The 25,829-nt window shown below is 43.8% G+C and overlaps 1 protein-coding gene and 1 long non-coding RNA gene across 3 annotated transcripts in view; one reads left to right on the forward strand and one right to left on the reverse strand.

The window, feature by feature from the left end:
* Positions 1–25,829, forward strand: part of LOC142590654 (uncharacterized) — an 83,655-nt gene that overhangs the window by 10,611 nt on the left and 47,215 nt on the right. For both annotated transcript variants that reach the window (XM_075703032.1, XM_075703033.1), the window contains exon 2: positions 14,224–14,436. In XM_075703032.1, coding sequence (XP_075559147.1) covers positions 14,224–14,436 — 213 coding nt within the window. The remainder of the gene's footprint in view (positions 1–14,223; positions 14,437–25,829) is intronic.
* LOC142591640 (uncharacterized) lies at positions 3,333–3,830 on the reverse strand. Its single transcript, XR_012830468.1, has 3 exons — positions 3,730–3,830; positions 3,595–3,654; positions 3,333–3,409 (listed from the first exon to the last, which is right to left on the reverse strand). It is a non-coding gene; the product is annotated as an uncharacterized LOC142591640 (long non-coding RNA).

Below are 25,829 nucleotides of genomic sequence, written 5' to 3' on the forward strand. Positions count from 1 at the left end.
CACTTCAATGAAGAATACAAGTTGCAAAAGAATGTGCATTGCTAATTTACAAAAAGTGTGTTGAAGTTGAAGTCTGCAGGTTTGGCCAATGCAAACAAGTGCAGCATGTAGATCACATGGCAACGACCGTGTCTGAAAAATATGAAATGGCTGAGTGGCATAAAAAATGCTGAATTTCCAAACAGAAGACCGCACTTACTCTCAAGGCCGCCACGCTTTGATGGAGCCAAGGTCACACGCACAAATGCCTCTATGCAATACAGGCTACTTGCAATATCGCCAGCCATGGCACATGACTTCAGGTGAATCACCTAATGCCGAATATGCAAACGTGCCACTGGAATTGTGAAGAATTTTTTTAAAAATGCGGGGTACGACACATTCATGTGACATGGTCTTTTCGCTTTGGTATTGGAGAAGGCAGGGAAAGAACACTTGCGCACCCTAGTCGAGGCAGAGACAAAATGTCTGCTGGTAGTAATGCTTGCCTTCTGGCAGCATGGTAACAGGACAGGTTCTTCCATTTCCCGAGATGTGGCAAATTTCCTGTTAGAAATGGCTTCAGGTACTTGGCTTACAGAAACCAAGGTTGTCCAAGTGACATCGGGTGAATTAATTTGAAAATCTTCGAAAAAAAGGCTTTCTAGACGACACCTTACATATACCAGTGTATAACCAAAATTTGCAATAGGGCCTGGTGAGGGGCCCTTACGAGGCCATGCACAATTAAGTTTTCCTAACAAAGAAAAATAAACTCAGGCAATGTAGCAACACATGTTAAGTTCAAATGGGCTGCAACAATACACAAGATTGTGGAGATGTAAAAAAATGCAAACAAAACATTAGAACAGGCTATAGTAAGGAAGTACACAATGGAAACAAGGAATATAAAAAAATTGTTGGAGGGGAATTTATGTGCCAAAAGTGAACCAACAACACCATTTTAGGAGGGGCACTATAAAAGATTATTTTTCAATGAAGGAAAAGAAGTGCTTTCCTCACACTTCCCACTAGTTTAAAGGGGTTGAGACACCAAATTTTGAGGCTATAAGAAGCATACTGTAGGCTTCCTCTGTATGCAAAGACACTCAACATGAAGTGCTAGAAAAGTTTAAAGTATGTTTTCATTCTCTTCCAAAGAGTGCCTAAATGCTCGTTCTCGTGATCGAAACCCATCGCTACCGCGATTGACACCGATGTCACTGTGTTGGAAGCACAACGAAAATTTTAGTGACGTCATACCACATTAGAGTGACGTGCAATGAGTGGTGACCCACAGCACCGGGCAAGCCTAGAGAGGCTTGAATCTAGAGGGCAATGAGCTGCGTCAGTCGTAGAGTCGTAATTGGAGCTGCTGCAGCTAGCCCAGACAACTGTCGGCGTGGTTTTGTTTGCCTGCACTGGTACAGAATGTGTGTGCGAGACCAGCTGATGCAGCAGTGTGCGCGTCACAGCTTGGTGGGCCCACGTGACCAAGCTTTCTAGACATTGACATCACTGTCCAACTCTGCGCCCACAAACCGAAACTGAAAATTGTTCACATAAATAATGCAATATTAACTTATTTACTGAGACTATAAGAATATTCGAGTGTGCACCATGCTTCCTGGAGCAATAAGAAACGTTTGAAACAAAGAACGCGCAAGCCAAAAATTTGATGTCTCAACCCCCTTAACGTGACTTATTTTGCCGTACAGAGACTGGCTGACGTGTACCTTAGTGTTACTGGTTTTAAGATGAAGCCTGAAATTTTTGGTAAATTGTTTCAGAAATAACGTAATCAATACTCAGAGGAAGATAATACTTCTGACAGGAACAACATGCTTTTAGTTTCTAATTAGCCATGCAATTACATTACCAGAGCCAAACCACTTGATCTGTAAGAGGACAACCCAACGAAGGTCTATTTCAAATGTAAAATAAGGGCAAGCTCTGGCTTCACCTCTGCTGGTAAGGAACATGGCGCTTCCACTCCTGTAAAGTTTTTTAAAATTCCTTGCATGGAAAGCACGAACCACTTTTACGATGCACATAATACGTTTGGGAAATGTATTGATGCAGGACTCACAAAAATCGATGTGTTGCTAAAATCGGTGATGAAAGGTTTGTGATGCCTGCAGCTATTATGACAATGTCGTCAAGTAATCCCACCATGCTCCATGGGATTCTTGTTGACAACACGGAATATTTTCATTCGCTGCATAGCACGCTCTACGTAAGCTCTTGCTGATGCTATCTTTTGTGTCCTAAGTGAATCACCCTTTGACATCTGCTTTTGTTTGCTGAGTGGAGGCCTGATTAACTCAATTAAGTTGTCCGCACAAATGTCGTCAATAAGAAAGCCACTGTCTGCCATTATGGCATCTGATATCGGGTCTAGTTGCTTGACGAGGCAGCTTTGCTCAAACAGGGCCTTGTCTGAGGTGCGGCCTCCATATCCTTGGCTTATGTAGGCACTAAGACCACTTGTTGTAAAAGTCACCATATATTTAACCGTGAAACCTTTCTTATAGAAGGGGTAGGTCTGTAATGCACATCGCAAACAGTTGGGCTGGCTAATAGGAATTACGGTGCAATCTACAATGACACGCACATTACTGAAGTGTTTAAAACAGACAGGCAAATGTTCAACAACATCTTTTGGTGGCACAGCCACAGTTACTTTTAAAATTTCAGACATCAACTGAGCAGTCTCTGCAATTATGTTGCTACATGTAGTTTGAGAACAGTTAAAAAGGTGACTCAAGAATGCAGTGGAAATATTATGCTTCAGTTTCACCAATGTCAATGCAATTGTTTTTACACATAACTGGTGCCGTCCTGAAAGTGGATGAATTTTTGTGTAGCACGTCACACGAGCATTCAGAACATCGAATGATGGCAGGCCTGTGAATGTATTCACGTTGCTACTATTTATCGTGTTCACAAACTTCTGTGGAAAAGTACCCGATGTCACTTGGTCAGCCTTGCTTTCTGTAAGCCTTGCTCCTGAAGCCATTTCTATTTGGAAATTTGCCACGTCTTTTTCTTCTCTTGAGTACTCTACCATTAATGTCCGGGGGCCAGGTTGGCAAGCACATTCCTGTCACAAAACAAAAGCAAGAGTTATAATGTCAGACATATCTGACGCGAGATGCAGCTTCTTTTTGTCATTCCAATAATGCACGTCAATGTGTTAAATTCAATGTTGGAAGTAGGAAAGCCAGGCTTTTTGCATCAGTTAATTTGCACCCATCACGCACCACAATCCTTTCACGAAGTTAATCCAGAAAACATGCTGCTGGCTAGGTAAAGACAGCTACCACATCACAAATATATCGAAAAAATAAATTGCCATATTTGCTATGTCCTTGTCCCTTATGGTGTTTGCAAGGCTTTGGTCCATGCTGTTAGGGGATGGGAAATCGTCCTCCAATGTCAGATAGAGTTCAGTTCAAGAAACCAGTGGTTAAGAAATGTGTGCACAAGTTGCAGTTAATATGCACCCATCACACACCATGTGCTACAATGCTTTTACGATGTAAATCCAGAAAGCATGCCACCGTCTAGGTAAAGACAGCTACCACAACACATACATATACAAAAAGAAATTACCATATTTCCTTTGTCACTTATTTGGTCCATGCTGTTGCTGTCAGGGGATGGGAGATCGTCCTGCAATGTCAGAGTTTAATCCCAAGGAATTAGGGGTGAAGCAATGTGTGCACAATTTGCAGGCAGCCAATTTACCATGGTGGTCGTGCTGACAGGTGCATGGAGCAACACCTTTGCTTCTAATGGGGAGGCAGCAGTTTCTTTGCTTGATTCATTCTGTAATGCATTAAAAGGTGTTGACATCTATTGCATGCTTGTAGACATGGTGTGTGTACCATAAGCGTATAAGTGCTGCACCATGCAGTCAAATTAACTTACTCTGGCTGACCGATACGCACGTCAGCGAAGTCTTGCCAGTGAAAGCTCTTTCATATGAGCATCCTTGTTCTCATCATAACATGACGTCCTAGGCAGGTTTTCAGTTGGTATTGCATTTTTTTCAGCCGCTGTCTTTGACATGCTACATCTGAAAAAATAAATGAATTGTTTATGCTTTATTGTGCCTCAATATGGGCTGCACCCAAAATTTTTTTCTTTTTACCTCAGAAACAAGGCCACAATATTTATAAAAAAGCATTTGAAAGGAAATGAAGCACGGTTTGAGTGTGCAAGGCAATGCAACGTTGTACACCGAATGTAGCATCTGCAAAACGTAGTTGAAAGCTGCTCATAACGCAAAGTACACAGGTGCAAACACCACCACATGACCGGAGTAGTTTTGCCACTGACTTGGGGATGATTTAATAACACAGATAAAGCTAGCTTAGGTACTAATACTGCACATACATATGCGACACGTCAGTAGACGACGGACGCCGTAAATTTTCCTCGCAACTAGCAAACGTGTGTAAAATTGACATGTGGCTGTCGCGTAAGTGGCAAACTTCTGCAATGAACGTGATAGGCTCGCCGTCGGTGCAAAATACCAGTGTCATATGGCCACTCTTGAGCGCGTCGGAGATTCTCGAGTGCAAGTGGCAAATTCGTAATCAGTCGCGCTGGGAAGTGCCCGTGTGCAATGCGCCTGTGCTGCAAGTTCATCCGCGCCACGCATGATATTTATTCCGCTTTAGCATGCCACATACGTGGCACGTTTACACTCAACACTTCCCGAACTTGCTAGTACATCATTCGTAAACATTTGAATCTCCGACGCCCGTATAAGTTGCGCGAGACGTGCTGGGCATCAAAAGCCTCCCGAGTTACAGCCGGGTGTAGCCAACGAGCGCAGAGGTGACGTTCCTCGCAGAAACCGCTGTGAAGCGTCGAACATGAGCTCTAATTACAGCCAGTGTGGTTAACGAGTGCAGAGGAGACGTTCCTCGGAGAAACCGCTGTGACAGGTCTCGAACCTGTGCTCGAATTTCGCGTTGCGGCTAACATATGCAGCAAATAATGCATAACCCAATCGCCAGTGCTCGCAATGTGAAACGTGTTTACATAAGGTGACACAGCGACATGTATAATGGCCATGCACAATGGTCATGCATTAGGTTCGAGTTCACAAGCTCACAATAGTGTCTCACCTGGTAAGGAGAAATTATCCCGTGCAAAATGCCGTGAGCAAACAGTCACTGTCAGCGTCACAGCCTTGCCGATGCGGATGTTAGCGATCCACCTGGTTCTGCGGCTTCAGCCTTTCGACTCGGAGGGAAATGCGTGAACGGAAATATCGCTGTCCTTCCATCTCGCTGGCACGCACCGAGGAACACAGCATAACTGCTTGGCCGTTCGATTTTTCTTTGCTAGCAGCTCCATTCTTCCGTCTGCGACAGCAGCCTCTACGGCACACACGGCGATTGGACCTCCGTATGGCATTTCTCCCTACTGCCGCTAGGTGTCGCATGAATTGCTGGAGTTGCGAATAGCGACTGCACTTGGAACGAAGCCAAAACTGCCAAAAAATACTTGTAGACTGGTTCGCCAGTCAACAGAATGCCAATCTGTAGCCTGTACTTCCTATCATTCCCATGATGGTTGAACGATTGCAGCACCAGATTTCCCTCTAGTTCTACTAATATGAAACTCTATGCCCAGCCTAGTTCCTTGGAGGCACCCCTATAAACACTGTTCAAACTCTTCTGATTCTGGATGTAGCATTCAGCTCTTCTGTGCGAAGACTTTTTCACACATGTCACCAGCACTCTGTTGAAGGCTCGTCACATTCTGGGGTTTGTGTCCCATATCTCTCTTCCCTGTGAACCTGAGGTTTTCAAAGCACTCTACACTTCTCCCATTCTGCCACAGTTTGAGTACTGGTTATCGGTATAGTCCCAGTACCAAACTCGCCTTGCTGACAAACTTGGGGGGTTCAGCGCCAGCCAACAGGCATCCTCTACTCCCATCTTTTCGGTCATTTCAAGCTCATGCCAGCCTACGAGGATTGCCTCAAAGCCCTCAAGTGGCACACCTTGCAATACTAGCACGACGTTGCACGAGCCCATCTACTCTGCAGGATGCCTGACAGTTCTCTGGACAGCACTCATCTTTCTTCAGTCTGTCTGAACAAGCGGTCAGCACATCCTGAGCCATATCATGTCCGCATGGCCCGACACCGCAACTGCATTTTATATCTGGCATACAGAGCTTTCTCTTCACCTCCATGGCCATTCAGACTCCCCTTCCTTGCGACCAGACTAAATTGGTGCACTTAGTGCACTCCATCTTACACCACTGGAAACACTAAATCTGCACATTGTGTAGCTGTCAACTGCCCAGTTCTTGGCCTGTTTGTGTGTCACATGTTCTGCAAGTGAGCAAGTGTGTGCATGTGTGTCTTCTGCACCCTGCAAATTCTCTAGATGGCTGGCTATCAGACATTGTAGTGTATGGGCCTCAGCCTTCTTGTTTAGCCTTATGAGCTGTCTAGAGTGCCAGGTTCCCACTGGGATTATTATTATTATTATTATAACAATGTTCACTCTGACCACATTGAACGTGCTGAAGCCAGCATGACATGCAAGTCAAAATATTTTTTGAGCTACGTGCGTGCGCTCTCTCGTCTAAAAAGACTGCTGAAGATGTATGTCTTGATGAAAATGGCGATGTTTTCTTGAACACTGCTGATGACTTTGCAGAACATTTCTGTTCTTTATATGGCTTAGAAAATGCTTCTACCTCAAGTAACCTTCCTTCTCACTCTGGTATGGTGTGTATGCTATTTGTCAATGAAGACCTTGTTTTCGAGTGTATGAAGTGCCTCACACCTTCCCTTGTTGCACTGATGGTATCCCTCCCGCACTGCTTAAGACGCATAGAAGCATACTTGTCCCTGTTCTCACAACCGTCTTTAATAGTTACGTAAAGTCTAGTATGTTTTCTGGTGCTTGGAAGGTAGCACAGGTAGTGCCCATAGACAAGTTGGCTTCTAGAAGTGCAGTTGCTAACTACTGGTCTATATCTATCCTCTGCGCTGCGTCAGAAGTATCTGAATCTGTATTACATCCCTGCTTTGTGTTAGTGCTAAGAACATTTTAATAGATGAACAGCATGGCTGTGTATCACGGTGTGCTCCACAACAAACTTGGTCACATTTATGACCCATGCTTCCAGTGTGGTACATAGTAGGGGCAAATTAGGTGCTCTCTACTTAGACCCAAGTAAAACATGTTTGCCATGAACGCCTCTTTACAAAACTCGCGCAAATGGACATACCATCATCCATCACTGCCCTGGCATCAAATTACTTAAGCAATAGATTGTGCTTCATTGGCATTGATAGACAGAGTTCTGTTAGGCACGAGGTCAGTAGCGGAGTCTTTCAAGGATCTGTTCGTGGTGCTCTTCTCTTCCTACTGTTCATAAATAACATTTCCTCAACAATTCAACACTCTTTATTTCTTCTATATGCTGATGACTTAAAGTTATGGATGACTCTCAGCAGTGTTCACGACTGCATTGAACTCCAAAAGGATGCCTTTTCACTCTTAAACAGGTGCAGAAACAATAAACTACTATTGAGTGCTTCCAAAAAGTATTAAGTTATATGCAGAAAGCACACCATGTCTAATTTTCATGCGCCCTTTCGGATGCTCTACTTCCCAGGGTTGGTGAAATGAAAGAAAGGTCTTGGTGTGTACTTTGTAAAAACACAGATTGTGAGAAAGAGTTGAAGCGTACTAATCCTTTTTTTTTTTGCATTGTTCCACTAATTCTACACGCTGTTTGGATACATATAGACACTTTGGAGTCTACAAAGAGCTAAATACACTACAGCATGATGCTTTTTGTGAAAATATAATACACAAGAAAGTGCTCAGAAAGAATGCTCCATTCTGCCATTGTGTAGGACATAACTCAAGAACTGTAGCAGCTAGACAAAAATCATAGACGAAATCTGCTTGAACTCTCCTACTGACTCAATTTTCAAACCTCTATTACAAATAATAAAACTTTTTTTTCAAGTAACATCGAACAAAAACGAAAAGCAGTCCAGGCAGCAGTCTGGACTGCTGCCTGGACTGCTTTTCAAGCACCCGAACAACCGAACGGCCTTTTAACGAAGTACTTATTTTGTGCAGAGTGCCTGTCGCCATTTTACATCGAGCGCCTACACCTAGTCACTCTGCCAGGTCACCCAGCAACAGGCGAACCATCCAATCGACCATTGGAAAGAACCCGCTGGACCAACAAATGCTTCTGCGCATCCTCATGAGCCCTGACGTCACCAGCCGGAGCGCCCGTCGCCGTTTTACATCGAGCGCCTACGCCTGGTCACTCTGCCAGTTCACACAGCGACAGGGAATCCATCCAATTGACCATTGGAAAGAACCCGCCGGACCAACAAATGCTTCTGCGCATCCTCATGAGCCCTGACGTCACCAGATGGAGCGCCCGTCGCCATTTTATGTAGAATGCCTATGCCTAGTCACTCTGCCAGGTCACGCAGCGACAGGGGAACCATCCAACTGACCATTGGAGAGAACCCACTGGACCAACAAATGCTTCTGCGCATCCTCATGAGCCCTGACGTCACCAGATGGAGCGCCGTCGCCATTTTATATAGAATGCCTACGCCTAGTCACTCTGCCTGGTCACACAGCGACAGGAGAACCATCCAGTTGACCATGGGAAAGAACCCGCCGGACCAACAAATGCTTCTGCGCATCCTCATGAGCCCTGACGTCACCAGCCGGAGCGCCCGTCGCCGTTTTACATCGAGCGCCTATGCCTAGTCACTCTGCCAGGTCATGCAGCGACAGGGGAACCATCCAACTGACCATTACAGAAAACCCGCTGTACGAACAAAAGCTTCTGCGCATCTTCACGAGTCCTGACGTCACCAGCCGGGTACTTAAATGGTTCCTTAACTGAGGGCGGTATCACACAGGACCAGTCCAGGCAGCCACAACGATTGAACGGCCTTTTAACGAAGTACTTATTTTGTGCAGGTACGTTCTATTTATATTGTTACTTAAGTAATCATTACGTAGGCTGCCGGACTGCTCCCTACATTGTGCACAATATGAGTGAAAAGGCTCCTATGACTGTTAAAGAACTTGCCAAGGCTTTGGTAGACTTGACTAGGAGACTTGATGACAAATATGATGAAATGAAACACGGCCTAATGAGCTTGATAAAAACTGAGCTGGACCCTGTAAAACAAGCAATGAACTTCATCAATGAAAGCTTTGGGGCATTTCGAGCAGAAATGCAAACACTAAAGAGTGAAATAACTAAAGTTAAGGGCGACAATAGGGAAATAAAAAACAACAACTTGCATCTTGGAAAAGAACTCAGAGACATTAAGAAAGAGTTAACTGACATGCAGCAATACAGTCGTAAGAGCAACCTGAAAATAAAAGGAATGCCTTTAGCCCAACATGAAGATCTAACTTTGATAATGAAAGCAATTTCAACTTGCATTGGCTCTGAGATTGAAGAGTCTGACATTGAAGTAATTCATCGAGTCCCACTGAAGGACAAAGAGAAACCCAACATCATAGTAAAATTTCACTCGCAAAGTGAGGGACTGGGTTCTGAGAGCGGCAAAAGAAGCAGAGGCTGAACACGTCCACCTTGGGATTCAAGGATAGTTCGCCAGTGTTCATGAATGAACACCTTTGTACAGCAAATAAGATACTTTTGGCAAAAGCATTGAATGCGAAACATGAAAAAAATTGGAAGTTCACCTGGGTGTCAAATGGCAAAGTGTTAATGCACAAGACAAAATTCGACGGTTCCGCATGTGACATGCGCAGAGGACCTCGCTAGAGTACAGTACAGTACAGCCATCCAAAACCGAGCTAGTCGATTTATTTCCCGAAATTACAGCTACCAGTCAAGCATTACTCAAATAAAACTCGACCTTTCCCTTCAATAACTGAGTAGCCGACGTGACATAGCACTCCTGTCCTTGCTCCATAGATATGTTCACCAAATCAAGCCACCAAACTTGCCACTGGAACGCGCGTCTTGCACATCACGACGACTTTATAATGATTTATGTCTCACTCGCATTTATGGCAACACTAACGCATTTAACTTCTCGGCTTTACCACGAGCGATTCGGTTATGGAATTCGCTTCCTAATAGCACTGTCGCTCAAATGAGCAATGATAAATTTAGACAACTACTGAACCTACAGTCTTCATCATAACAAATATCTTCATCTGTACATATGTCATGTCATATAATACGTGACTTTCTTTTTCTTGTTATTGTGGTTTCAATTTTGTTAGCTTTATGTACTCGCGCTATGTACGTTATTTTGCGCAAGTGTTACATCGCCTTTTATGTTAGGGTGAAATGTACTTTTCATTCCTTTCCCGATAACTCTTTGTATTGATTTAGCATTTTTTTAACACTGTTTTGGAAGCATGTGATCATTACAAACATTTTTGACTCTCACATTTTTTAGCGTTCATATATCTGTTTTCTCTTGTCATTTGTTCAATGACGCCCCCCTTACTCAATGCTCCCCTTGGGGCCTGTAAGGTACTTTGAAATAAATAAATAAATAAACAATCGAGATGATTAATAACGCAGAGGTTGAAGGGGTGTGGCACAAACATAAAAACATATCAATGTTCCATTGCAATATCCGCAGCATAAAGAAAAATTTCGACCAGCTACTAATCTATTTGTCACAACATTCATTTCAATACTATATAATCGCAATAACAGAAACATGGGTAAAGGAAGATGAGGACGCAAATATACCTGGATATGTGATGTTGTTGCAGCCGAGAGCACATGTGACAGGTGGCGGTGGAGTAGCCATGTTTATCAGGAACGAGCTCAGTTCTCAGCATCTAAATGATATCTCGAGCATTCAACAATCTGCGCAAACACTGTTTGCGACAATTGAATGCAGTGTCATAGCTGGTGCAGTTATCGCCCCCCAAGTTCAAGCGTAGATGACTTCATATCTGCAAGGAAAGTATGCTGATTCAATGTGTAACCTCGCCTTCCCAGGTAATAATCAGTGGTGACTTCAATATAGATCTGCTAAAGGATCAGTGCCATGACTACTTGTTCTTCCTACAATCATTTAATCTTAGAAATGTTATAAGCGAACAAACATGTTTCTCTGAAAATTCTGACACATTAATTGATCACATGCTGTGCTGTCTTGATACTAATGTAGAAGCTGGTGTTTATGATATTGTAATTGCTGATCACCACCCGACATTTTTTTTTCGTGCCACATTCGTATTTACATCATACTCATGAAACAGAAAAGTTGCTCCCGAGATATCACACACCCATTATTTGCAAGTACGCACCCTCTTGCAACACACTATGTTCGAAATGCTGTATAACGATGACGTACAAGTAGAATGTGATAACATTATTTGCAGTATCATGAATGCAATAAAGCAGTCATCGTATACGTGCACACGACGTAGGTATGATCATGCCATATGTCCTTGGATAACACAGCCTATTCTAGCACTAGTGAAGAAAAAAGATTACCATTACAATCAGCTGAAGTTAAACAAAACAAATGAATATTACAAGGTTCTGTTTAAGTACTTCAGAAATCAGTCAGTCGGGCTATTGCATAAATCTAATAGGGCATATTATGCACGTCTCGTTTCCCGTTGCGACACAAAACAAACATGGCAAACAGTCCGAGAAGTGACAGGGCTCGATAATAAAAAGAAAATTCTCCCTGACAACGTCACAAATAGCCTTACAAATGATTTTAATTATTACTTTGCCACGATTGGCGAAAACATTACGAAACAATTTAGTACTGCATGGCCCACCACTTACGTTGAAAAAAGTGAAAACAGATTTAGCTTTCAGGCCATAACGAGAGCTGGTGACGTCTGCTATAAGAAATGTACAGTTGAACAAAGCCACAGGAATAGATGGTATACAAGCTAGGGTACTAAAAGACAATCCAGATGTTTTGAGTGCTCCACTTTGTCGTGTATTCACTTTGTCATTCATTAAATGCGAATTCCTATCCAGATGCATTCAATATGGCCAAAGTTGTACCAATATACAAAACGGGCAACGATAATATTCCAAGCAGCTACAGACTAATATCCATATTGAGTATAGTAAGCAATATCTTTGAAAAATTATTCGCTCAACAGCTGAAAGACCTCCTTAGCAAGAATAACATAATTTGCCCGGAACAACATGGTTTCAACCCAGGGAAATCCATATCAACAGCGGTGCTTACTTTATCTCAAATACTGAACTCTGCCCTCAAGCATCAAAAGATTGTTATTGGAATTTTCATCGACATACAAAAAGGTGCTTGATACCTTTTGTCATTCGGCACTACTGAAAAAACTGAAGTGCTATGGTATTATCAATGGCACTCATGACTTCTTTTCCAGTTATCTCACATTGCGAAAGCAGAAAGTACTACTAATTGATGGTTTTTTGTTTGAATCTAGGAATGTCATATGTGGTGTACCGCAAGGATCCGTATTGGGTCCAATTTTATTTGCTCTATACGTTAATGATTTCCCGTGAAGTCTACAATCATCTAAAACATTAATGTATGCGGACGATACTGTAGTTTTGTTCACAGGTAGTTCACTTGAAACCTTACAATATACTGTATCCAATGAACTACTAGCTGTTTCAATGTGGTTTCGTGAAAATCAACTATTACTAAATGCCGATAAAACAAAATACGTTATTTTCCGTTCACGAATGAAAACTGAACTACGTTTCAGTTAGCATATCATTAAACAATCGAACCATTGAATGTGTTCCAACTATTAAGTATCTAGGCAATGTATTTGACAGTAACCTTAACTGGTGAGACCAAATCAATACCGTTTGCAAAAAGTTGTCATTCAACTGTTACATTCTCATACAAGCACGTTAATACTTTGATTTGACATTGCTACGAATATTATATTTTAGCCTATTTCACTGCCACCTTAGCTATGTTGCCAGTCGTGGGGCCAAACGTACATAACATGCCTTACTCCGTTATTCCGATTACAAAAACGAGCTGTTCGTGCGATTATTTTCTCTTTGGTGCGTCATCCCTCTAATCTTCTATTTCAGAGGCTGCGTATACTGCCGTTTACTGATGTACAAGACAAGATTTTCTGTTTAGTGAATAGAATAATAAACACTAACACACCTTTGCCGCTTGTCATTTTCACGTTTCCATCGTTAAACACACGGCATGCACGCAGTGGTAATCTTAATCTCCCTTTATGTTCGTATGTGTACGGCGAAAGATTAATTAACTTCTATGGTGTTAAGCTATGGAACAATTTGCCTCTTGAAATAAAACTTGCAAGAAATTTTGACATTACATGCAAATGCCACTTCTTGTCAAGTACGTTCTTGAGTTTTTTGTTTTGTTAGTTCTTAGCGTAGTTCTGTCATACTTTGAGAAGCACTTTGCGCAGATGAGTCTAGTTTGATGTGTACTGTGTGTGATAGTCTCTACATGTATAGTGTTGGAGTACTACACGCATACATTGAGTGATGTGCTTTCTGTTAAAAAAATGCGCCACTCTATTGTGTGTTCTGTACTTGCAAATGGTTGCTGAACAAGAACAGCAAAGAGCAATTATGCTTGAAGCGCATAATTGGTTTTAGCATTAAATTAGCCTGAGGTGAGGCTTCTACAATCACAGATTTTGTGTTAGCCAACATACTTTTGATTCTAAAAGGAACTACAGTAATACCTCGTTAACTTGAAGTAGTAAAAGCCGGAAAAACTTTCGAGATAGGACTTCCAGGAAAGACACAAGAAGGAAGACTCCCTGAAGAATCCGCCCCAGCCGCAGAAGAACACAATTACTAGACCTCAATAATGTTTTCACTCACTCACTCACTCACTCACTCACTCACTCACCCACTCACTCACTCACTCACTCACTCACTCACTCACTCACTCACTCACTCACTCACTCACTCACTCACTCACTCACTCACTCACTCACTCACTCACTCACTCACTCACTCACTCACTCACTCACTCACTCACTCACTCACTCACATCTCAGTCAAGATTTCGAGATATCCACAATTTGGGCGAAAAATACTTTGAGATAAAGGGCAATAAATACATGGCACATATAAGAAATGGTTGTGTGCCACGGGAAATTTCGACTTAGTCAATTATTTTAGATATGGGAGTTCGAGTTAACATGGTATTGCTTATTAATTTTCTCTTCTCTTTTTTTTACATTCCAGGTAGGCAGGAAGAAGTGGAGGCTTTAGGTCCAGGTGTAGTTGCCACGCAATGCAACGTCAAAGTGGCTGTCAAGTCTACATGTTGCACCATTAAAGTCATGTCCAAGCTGTTGCAGTGCACTGTGGAGTTGGTGTCTCAAGGCACGCAAGTCTTTGGACTGGACGACATAGATGGTGCCGAGCAGCAAATGCAGTATTGTGTGAAAAGAAAAGGCAAGTTTGTTTCTCTTTGCTCTTCTTTCTAATGCCCCCTCAAGGGCATCTGTGTCAGCAGGCGTTTGGTGTGTTGCGACACCACGGACCTGAACACATGGGGGTTGAACCCTCCTGCCTCTAGCTGTGTGTGGCTTAGCCATGTCCGGGTAAAAGAGGATCCTGGGGGTTGAGCCAATGTCGGGTGTTCTGACCTTTATGGCCTGTTGGGGGAACCAACACACCTCTTTGGCCTCTGCTTCACGTAGATGGCACCCCCAGACTGACCCAACTGGCTGAAAAGCGGTAGTTGCCTTTTCCTGTCCTCCTCTCCAAGCTTCATTTTTCTCTTCATTTTTCTCTCTGACATTTTTCTCTCTGACAATCTTTCCTGTCTTGTACTCACTTCCTTTTACTTCTGGTTTTCCAGGCAGCAGGGGTTAACCATGGGCAATATATCCAGTCCTGGGTACATGTTAGGATGTAGCAGCGTTGCACAGCTGGTGTTTACAGGTATTCTTGGAATCTTGTAGCATCCTCTTGTTGGGCTTAGTTGGGCTTAGTGGCGGCTGGCTACCATCGCTGCCAAATATTCAAAGAATGTCATGGCAAATGCATCCCCCCTCCCCTTACAGATCACCGTCTGAAATGAGGGCGCACCGAAGCAACTTTTTCATTCACTTTCTAAAGCAGTTGAGAAACATTTCCACGTTACCCTGTCATGCACAGTGAAGGAAACGCACCAATAAGAAATCTGTCTGCACTCTGGGTGGTGAAATGCCTCGCAGAAGAAATTGGAAAATATTATAAAGCTTCAAAGATGTCAAGTGGGGACCTCCTCCTTGTACTCAAAACCAAAGACTAAAGGCAAGAAACTTGTTGATCTAACCAGTATTGGTGATATCGTAGTCACATTTTCAGCACCCAGATTGCTAAGCAGGGATGTGATATCAGAAGATTTCTTGAACTTGAGTGACAAACAACTTCTTTAAGTGTTCCAAGAACAAAATAAAATTAAGGTTCAGTGAATAACTCACTGAGGAAATGACAAACAAATCCCCACCAAATACGTGATACATACCTTTAGTACCAGTATTGTGCTTAGTTCACTTGACGCAGTGTATGTGAAGGTCGACGTAAGAACTGTTATGAGATTTAATTAAAGGTGATAATTAGTCTAGCAGCAGTGGACTGCCCGAGGTCTCTTGCAATCATAGCACAGGTTGCCATCGTCGTCTTTGAGTTGCTGCTGAAAAATGAGATGCGTCTGCTTCGTTACATTGGCCCTGGGTGTGAAACTGATCCATCCTGGCAACTCAGGGATAAGACAAGATGAGGGGCTTGTAATATGGCTTCAGCTGGCTAACATTTCTCGTGGCCCTGGCAACAAAAGTCCGGTGATGGTGTGATGGGCTTGTAGCGCACAACCACGTGCCACAGTGATCCGATCATAAAAGATGACGACACGCCCAGTACGTTTACGGTGCACAAGCAGTGGAATCGGCAGTTGTGAAATCGAACGCCAGTGGCACTTGGTCTCGTTCTCGCCAGATTGAGCGGGCTCTGTTAAAATACAATTTGTGGACACAGGCACCAGTGTCTGACAAATTGGTTTTTCTTCTCAGACAGGCTCAACAATATAGTTCACAGGTGTAGTGGCATCGATGATCTGCTATGGACCATGGTAGTGTGCAAGTAGTTAAGAAGAAAGGCCAAGGGTGTGAGGCAGTATTGATAGCCAAACAAGGGAACTGGCAGGAAAGGTGGGCGTGGCCTGATAACTGTCACATATTGTCTTCTCACGCCCCTGATCTTTGCTGGTCAGTGAACGAGCCAGCTGGTGGCAATCTTCAGCATATCAGGTGACTTCTTAAATTGTGGTGTACTTAGAGACGTCAGGTCAGTGTGGCAGGATAGTATCCAGTGGACACAAAGGCTCACGTCTGTGCCAAAAAAAGGGGGGAAGGGAACCAGTGGTTGCTTGTGTCGCGGTGTTATATGTGAACGTAACAAACGGGAGTACGGGGTCCCAGTTGGTGTGGTCGGATGATACGTACATTGTCAACATGTTGCCGAGTGTCGGTTGAACTGCTCCATGGGACCGTTCGTTTGTGGGTTATATGCAGTCGATTTGCGGTGAATGATCTTGCACTCTTGAAGGAGGGATTGTATTGTTTCCGACAAGAAGACATGGCCCCTATCGCTTAGCAGATCTCATGGAGCACTGTGGCGAAGGATGAAGCTACGAATAATGAACATCGCAACGTCACGCGCAGTCTCGGTGTAGTGCGTCAGGTGATCAACGCCAACAGTAATCCAGCTGTTTCCACATCCACTGTATGGGAGCAGGCCATAGAGGTCGATGCCTACGTTGTTGAATGGTCAACCAGGACACTGTAGCGGCTGTAGTGGGCCAGGAGGGGGCTGTGGAGGGGTCTTGGTTTGTTGGCAGACGGGGCATGATCAAACATACTGCTGAACAAACCGGTACATTCCACCCCAGTAATACCATTTACCATTGATACAGCCTTGTGAAGGTTTTTAGGATGCCAACGTGGGTGCTTTGAGGGTCGTCATTGAAGTAAGCTTTGATAACTCTCGCTTGGGGTCGACTGCCAAGCAGCTGGTGCAGAGTTTAGAAAGGCTTTGCACGCGCGCTCCTAGAGATGCAGAAGTCGACGACATGACGTGCCATCATGACGCAGAGCCAGTGAAGGCGGAGCTTAGCCCCAATCACTCAGCGAACAAGTTGAGAAAATGTGTGACTATGGAGGAGAGTAACTTGTAATCGTCTGTAGTGCTTTTAATATGAATCGTTTCACACAAATTGTGGTGCGAATGATCAACTTTAGCTGTACCCTACGCATATACAAAATATGTCCAGACCGTTTGAGGGGCCTTTTAATTTCACCCAACCCCTAATTTCAAGTTTACTCACCCCAAAATTTCAGTTTGCCCACCCTTAGTATAAGCCGTACCATGCATTTTTTAAGGATTCCTATGTATCTCTATGGGTATTCTTCCTTTATTTTTTGCTTTACGTTCTTCCTTATCGCTTAAAAGCTACGAATGATCTACATTTACACTATCGTAACAATTAATTATCTTAACTTGCAAATTACATATTTTTGTGCAGATACAAGACATTTTGTCACAGGTCTAGGGTGCTCGCCAAAGAATGCTTATGCATCAAACAACTAAACATTTTGGCCCACATAAACATAATAACAATTAGGGCAAACAAAGCTCTAAACATTCTCCAAGTGTTGTTGCACAAGCTCTCGGGATCTGACTGAACATATCTACTGTGTGTGTACCGATCTGTTGTGCATAGCATTCCTGACTATGGTTCTGTAATGTATGGCTCAGCTAGACAGTCATATTCAGTGACTTGATCCAGTACACAATCTTGGACTGTGAATTGCAAGTGGGGATTATAGAACATTGCCTGTTCAGAGCTTGTGTTGAGTGCAATGAATCTGTCAAGCATTATTGAAGAGCACTACTTACTGTTTCTTATGTTCTGAGAACTAATTCATTACCACAACACATATGCTATAACCTTGTCACAATATGTTATACACTCTTACACTATTAAAATAAACCAAACATGATTAAGCCGCTTGTTTTATGGTACAGTTGAAACTTGATTTAACGAAGTGATGGACCATTGTCAAATTATTTCGTTAAACTGGGAAGTTTGGAAAATTGAGTAAGGGATTTTTCGGTCCTTCGAAATCAGAATTTGTAGTGTAGTGACACCCAAGAGGTGCAGCGGCATTGTATTTGCCGCTAATCCACGCCTGAGAGCATAAAAAGTCTGCCAGGGTGGCCCAGCTACCACCACCCCAGCGCCATCTGGTGCATAAGAACGCTAGCGACTGCCGAGTCCACATTTCCGTGCATAAGCGTGGCGTGCAGCTTTGTCAAAATAAAGCTAGAGCCGTGACTAAGGTGTCTAGAGGTTTTAACACTGTAGCGATAGAGCGCATGCTCCCGTCTGCGGTAGCATTAGGAAGAAATCACAGCTTTTTTACTCATTTATTTCTGGAAAAGCTTCGGTAAATCGGGCTTAATGCGAGCTAGTTTTGTGAATTTGGGTTGGTGACAGCATTGAACCTTATGGGTACACCTTGGGGAATAGAAATTTCTTCTTTAGATCATGCAATTCAAAGATCGGTTTTCGTTAGATCGAGTTTTAACTTTATGAAGAATACTGCTGCAATTATGATATTCCTCATTAAGTTTCTCCAAGTTGCTAAAAGCCACATAGAATGGCGTCATGGTACGATTTTATGCAATTGGGAATTAACACATCTAAAGAAAGAAAGACACCCTACAAGAGCTCATTGTACGAAGATTCCACACTCTTCATATGAAATATAAAAATTATGCCGAATTTTACACAGGTGGTTTGAAGACACAAGAACATGTTGACAGGGGGGCTGTAACGAAAAATTAGGTAAGAGGTATTCAATTACCACATTGTGCTTCTGTGTTCACTGCTGAAGTTTGTGCCATATGGACGGTAGTCAAAAAATTATTGCCAGTAAGTGCAATAATGCAGTCATGTTTACTGATTCGTTAGTGCGTCAAGGCTCTGAATCTAAAAGCCAAGTGTGAACCCTTGCTAGGCAACATATTTAGCATGCTGGTTTCTAACAAGCATGAGAGATCTGTCTGTTTCTTCTGGGTCCCAAGCCATATAGAGGTACCAGGGAATGAAAAGGCAGATGAATGTGCATCCATGGCAGCACACAGAGACATACATACAAGAATACCATTTAAAGATAGTATTCGAGCGACATGGAAGGCCTTGATGTGAAAACGGCAGCAAGAATGGGACTCTTGAAGAGCTAACAAGCCACATCTAATTAAACCCATGCCAGGCGAGTGGACGTGGTGTCATCACCAAGAACTGTTCATTGAAGTAGTGTTATGTCGACCTTGAATTGGATGCACACTCCTTTTGCACTAGCTGTATCGACTACACATACCTTTGCACCCTGCTTTAATTTTAGGAGACGATCCACTGGTGTCACTGACTGACTTTCTCAGCTCCTTTTTTTAATGAAACAGGTTTTTTACATAAGCTGTAGAACGATGCAGCTTATGCTGTTTTTACACTTGTTTTTGAACACCCTGTGGTTGGCACAGCATAGCCTTAGTCGCTTTTGTGCCAATAAACCCTATTCAGTTAAATAATCTTTCTAATGACAAATACGTTAAATTTCTTTCATTTGCCTCTTTTCCTTGGTTACTCGTTGCTTGCAAGCTGCTTCGCTTAGATGTATGGGGTTTCTTGCAAAAATTACAACAGGGAGCTCTGTAACTGTGATCATTCAGCTGCCACAGGAATGATGGATAGTTCGGTCAGACCTGCCTATGCTCTTGGATTTTTCTTAAAGAATCACCTGTTCAGGCTCATTCTAAAATTATAATAATTCATGTCAAATTTTACGAAAAATGAGCTCTTTTTCCAAAAATGCTTTAACAGTGTTGTAAGAGGAGAGGGATGGCACAAGATTGCAAATCACGCATGCAAAAAGTAAACAATGATGGTATATGCACTGACCTCTTGTAATTGCACAAGACATCACCTAAGCAAAACCTCCTGTATGCTTTGCAATGTCTGCACTTAAGGTTCCACAAGATCGCAGTAAAAATGCTGAGGATCCTGTTAATTCTCAACTGTAGTGCTGAATGCGAATGCCTGTACACTGCTGCAAATATGACCCGAGCAGAATTTCGCTTGTAATTCCTTGACCATACCCCTAAAGGTTTTCTGATCATGAAAGGACATTGGAGGGGTATTTTTTCAAGCAAGCTTATTTAGATAAGTTCCTGAAGCAGGTGAAATCGGTAACTGAAAAAAAGTAACTGACCTTAAAATAGTACATTGCTTGTCAGTAAGTGCTCTTCTAAGGTTTCTGATGCTTGCATGCCACGTCTGCAGGCAAATCATCACTAATAAAGTGCGTATGTGTCCCAGAAGGAGTTCGTGCTCGTGATTAAAAAAAAAAAAGAATATATATATATATATATATATATATATATATATATATATATATATAAGAAGTGTGTTCAGTGCCCCCTTCCTTTTCTCACACGTGTTGCCTGAGCATGAATTTTACGAATTCTTAAAAAGTTCATGGGCCAGCTGGTATGTCCATGGATTTGTCTAATCTTTGTGCTTGGGGCTTCAGGCATATTGTAGTGGTGTTATTTTAATCCCAAAAGCATTGAGTGAGGTAGTGGCTAACTACTGCACTAGGGAGGCAAATTCCTGCTCTGGTGAGGCATTGTTTTGTTGAAGCTCAGGGCATGCCTGGACTACAGGCATTCCTGTTCACTTTAATCCCAGCGGCAACTGCACTAATCCGAGTGCCGCGGAAATAATCTGAGCGCCAGACTATTTAATTGCAATACATTTAATCCTAGTGCCAGTGCATTTAATGTCAGCAACAGCAGAAATAGGCTGCACGCCAGGTGAATTAGTCCAAGGGCCAACATGCTTAATCCAAATGCCAGCAACATTCATCCAAGGGCTAGTAAATTTAACCCAGGCAAGAAAAACACCAAGATTGCAAAATAAAATGGCTTAAACGTTGAAATACAGCTACTGGAAGATGACAGCACTCAGTTTTGTGGTCGCTGCTAACATTCATCAGATGCATAACTGTGGTACTTTGCATGGAAATAAATATCGCATAATGGCTGGACTTTTTGATGTAAAACGTCTAAGATTTAAAAGAGGGTTAGCTAACATGCTTAGAGGTTGTGAAGGCTGAAAGCACCATCAAGTCATCATTTTATAAACAACCAAGAACTTCTAAGTTTAATTATTCATAGCTGTTGCAGCATTTTGGCTAATCATGTAGGCGAGTGATCGTGTTCTGGGACAAATTTATTGTTGTCTGCTAGCATGTGGCTTTCAGGTTACTTACTGTCTTGCAGACGCGTCAAAATTCATCGGTCAGGGCAGGAAAGGTGTGGTGGTGTCAACAGTGCATTTATTTATTTATTTTATTTGGTACATACTGCCGGCCTGAGTGTCGGGCCTTGGGCAGGAGTGGGTATATATTGTCACGTGGTAGTGACGGTTAAGAAGGCAGCAAAACTGTGGTTAACGAAACAAGGCTTTTATTGGGCGAACTTGTGCCCTCAAAAACAGGCTACACTCAAAGAACAACGGTAGCGGCGAACACACTCGGCGATCGTCAAAAATCTGATCAGCGGGTCGAGCGTGTCAGCTTTTATACAGCAGTCGTCGAATGTTCCAGACTAATCGCTGGGACCCGCGTGTCTTCCACAAAGTTCTACACCATTTGTGTCACGCGATAAAATCAGATAACACAAGGTTCGGCGACAACAGACAGTGGATAGAAGCATCGACAACATTCCAGAAACTTCCGATGCATGCAGGTGCGTCCCGCGCTGTGCGATAACATTTGTTAGGCGGTGAAACGTGTCACCTGATAAAGACAAACAAGTACACGTGTCAATACCCCCCTCTTAAAAAGCATCGACCCGATGCTGCAAACAAACAAAATTAGTAATAAAAAAAACGCCTGTACCAAAGAAAACAACAAAATAAAGAAGTTCGTCAGCGTGCATAAAAGGGTTTAAGACGCACCACGTGTAGCACTTCAGATTGTGCGCAGCGCCGCTGTGAAGGCGAAATACCATCTGGCACGACCTCATAGTCCAGCGCACCAATACGTCGGATGACCTTGTAGGGTCCGAAATGGTGTTGCAATAGTTTCTCACTCAGTCCTCTTCGGCATATGGGGTCCATACCCAACCACGGTCACCGGGTTGGTACTCGATGAAGCGTCGTCGGTGGTTGGAGTGTCGGCTGTCGGTACGCTGCTGGTTCTTGATCCGTAGGCGGGCGAGCTGTCGAGCTTCTTCGGCGCGCTGGAGTAGGATAGGTAGCGACGCCAAGATTCTCCTCGTCAGTGACGTGCGGCAGCATGGCGTCGAGCGTCATCGTCGGGTTCCTGCCACAAACCAGCTTAAACGGTGTGATCTGTGTTGTTTGTTGCACCGCCGTGTTGTAAGCGAATGTTACGTACGACAGGACGGCATCCTAGGTCTTGTGTTCGACGTTGACATACATTGCTAGCATGTCGGCGAGGGTCTTATCCAGGCACTCCATAAGACCATTTGGCTGTGGGTGGTTGGCCGTTGTCCTCCTGTGCGTTGTCTGACTATTGCAGAATGGCTTGGGTGAGCTCTGCTGTAAAGGCCGTTCCTCTGTCGGTGATAAGGACTTCTGAGGCACCATGTCGCAGCAGGATGTTTTCGACAAAGAATTTCGCCACTTCAGCTGCGCTACCTTTCAGCAGCGCTTTAGTTTCAGCAAAGCGGGTGAGGTAGTCCGTCGCCACGACGATCCACTTATTTCTGGTTGTTGACGTCGGAAAGGGTCCCAACAAGTCCATCCCGATCTGCTGGAATGGTCGGCAAGGAGGCTCGATTCGCTGTAGTAATCTCGCTGGCCCTGTGGGTGGTGTCTGGCGTCGCTGACAGTCTCGGCATGTTCTGACATAATGGGCGACATCGGCGGTCAGGCGTGGCCAATAATACCTTTCCTGTATCTTCGATAGTGTCTGGGAAATCTGAGGTGTCCAGCTGTCGGATCGTCATGCAGGGTGTGCAATACTTCTGGACGCAGTCCTGACGGGACAAGAAGGTAGTTGGCGCGCACTGGTGAGAAGTTCGTCTTTATTAGTAGTTCTTTTGAAGCGAGAACGAAGACAATCGTTGCCCAAATGCCCTAGGGACAACGTCGGTATGACCTTCCAAATACATACTTGACAAGGATTTTCAACTCCAGGTCTGCTTGTTGCTGCTCAGTGAAGTCTTCTGCGCTTAAAATGAGAAGGAAGGCGTCGTCATCTTCGTCATCTTGCGGTGGCGAGTCAATGGGGGCACATGATAGGCAATCGGCATCAGAGTGTTTTCGTCCGGACTTATAGATTACAGTAATATCATATTCTTGCAGTCTTAGGCTCCACCATGCTAGCCGTTCTGAAGGATCCTTTAATTTTGCTAGCCAACACAAGGCGTGATGGTCGCTGATGACTTTGAATGGCTTGCCATATAGGTAAGGGCGAAATTTCGCTGTAGCCCAAACGATGGCGAGGCATTCCTTTTTGGTTGTGGAATAATTGCCTTCAGCTTTTGAGAACGACCGGCCAGCGTAAGCTATCACGTGTTCATGTCCATCTTTTCTCTGGACTAGGATGGCACCGAGGCCTAGGCTACTGGCGTCAGTGTGGATTTCAGTATCGGCGTTCTCGTCGAAGTGCGCAAGTACAGGCGGCGACTGCATGCGTTGTTTGAGTTCTTGAAATGCATTGGCCTGCGGCGTTTCCCACTTGAACTCGACGTCACATTTAGTTAGCTGTGTCAGCGGCTCAGCGATGCGTGAAAAGTCCTTGACAAAACGTCTATAGTAGGCACACATGCCAAGAAATCTATGCACTGCCTTCTTGTCGATAGGCTGCCGGAACTTTGCGATGGCAGCTGTCTTCTGCAGGTCACGGCGGACTCCAGACTTGCTGATGACGTGGCCTAGGAACAGAAGTTCATCGTAAGCGAAGCGGCACTTTTCTGGCTTCAGAGTGAGCCCTGATGACTTGATGGCCTCTAGTACTGTCGCTAGCCGCCTAAGGTGATCGTCGAAATTTCCAGCGAAGACGATGTCATCCAAGTAAACAAGACAGGTCTGCCACTTCAAACCTGCTAACACTGTGTCCATGACGCGCTGGAACGTTGCAGGCGCCGAGCACAATCCGAATGGCATGACCTTGAACTCGTAGAGGCCGTCTGGCGTGATGAAGGCGGTCTTTGCGCAGTCTCTCTTGTCGACTTCTATTTGCCAGTAGCCAGACTTGAGATCCATCGACGAGAAGTATTTTGCGTTGCAGAGCCGATCTAATGCATCGTCTATCTGTGGTAGGGGGTAAACATCCTTCTTCGTGATCTTGTTCAGTCGACGATAATCGACGCGGAAACGGAAGGTTCCGTCCGTTTTTTTTTTCACCAAGACAACAGGGGATGCCCACGGGCTTTTCGACGGCTGGATGATGTCGTCGCGCAGCGTTTCGTCGACTTGTTCTCTTGTAGCTTCATGTTCTTGTGGCAAAACTCGGTAAGGGCTCTGGCGCAGTGGTCGAGCGCACTCTTCGGTGATTATGCGATGCTTTGTGACTGGTGTTTGTCGAATCCTTGATGACGTCAAAAAGCAGCCTTTGTATTGTCGGAGCAAACTTCTGAGCTGTTGTTGCTTAATCATAGGGAGAATTGGATTAATGTCGTAGTCTGGTTCGGGAACCATGGTCGTCGGGGTAAATGCGGTGGAATCTGAGAGGAGAAATGCATTACTGGTTTTACAAAAACAGGCTACACTCAAAGAACAAGGGTAGCGGCGAGCACACTCGGCAATCGTCGAAAATCTGATCAGCGGGTCAAGTGCATCGGCTTTTATACAGCAGTCGTCGAATGTTCCAGACTAATCGCTGGGACCAGCGTGTCTTCCACAAAGTTCTACACCATTCGTGTCACGCGATGAAATCGGATAACACAAGGTTCGGCGACAACAGACAGTGGATAGAAGCATTGACAACATTCCAGAAACTTCCGATACATGCAGGCGCGTCCTGCGCTGTGCGATAACATTTGTTAGCTGGTGAAACATGTCGCCCGATAAAGAACAAGTGCACGTGTCAATATGAAACAATACAAGAATAAATAATCAATGCAAGGGTAGAAAAATTTCTTATCAACAGCATCCTAACATTGCGCGTAACAGCACTCGGCACTGCGCATAACAAAGTGAGCATTCGATATCATAGCTCATATATATAAAGCAAGAAACAATACAAGAATAAGTGAAACAATACAAGGATACAAAAATTTCATATAAACAGCATCCTAACTTTGCACATCACAGCACTCGGCACTGCACATAACAAAGAAAGTATTCGATGTTACAGCTCAGAACGAACGCACATGAATAAGAACGCATGAAAGAAAAAAAAACGCTTGATAAATAGAAGGCAATTACTTATCGCAAACCGTCAAGCGTGCACATGAAAGACGAAATAGTGGGGCTTTCGACTACTTCATTGGGCAGGTCGTTCGAATTACGGATTGTACGCGGGAAGGACGAGTATTTAAAAGCATTCGTTTTGGCAAAATATTCACCGGCTTTCCTGGAGTGGAAGGATCGAGTTTGCCATTGCTGTACTGGTTGAAAGTATAAATTCTTATCTATTCCTAATTTGTCATGATACACTAAATAGAAGAGTTTTAGTCTGTGACGATACCGCCTTGTCTCCAAGCTCTCCAAATTGGCTGTCTGTAAAAGTGCTGTAGGGGATGTTTTCTAACTATAAGAGTTA

The sequence above is a fragment of the Dermacentor variabilis genome, chromosome 8, assembly GCF_050947875.1.
Source record: "Dermacentor variabilis isolate Ectoservices chromosome 8, ASM5094787v1, whole genome shotgun sequence".
NCBI lineage: Eukaryota > Metazoa > Arthropoda > Arachnida > Ixodida > Ixodidae > Dermacentor > Dermacentor variabilis.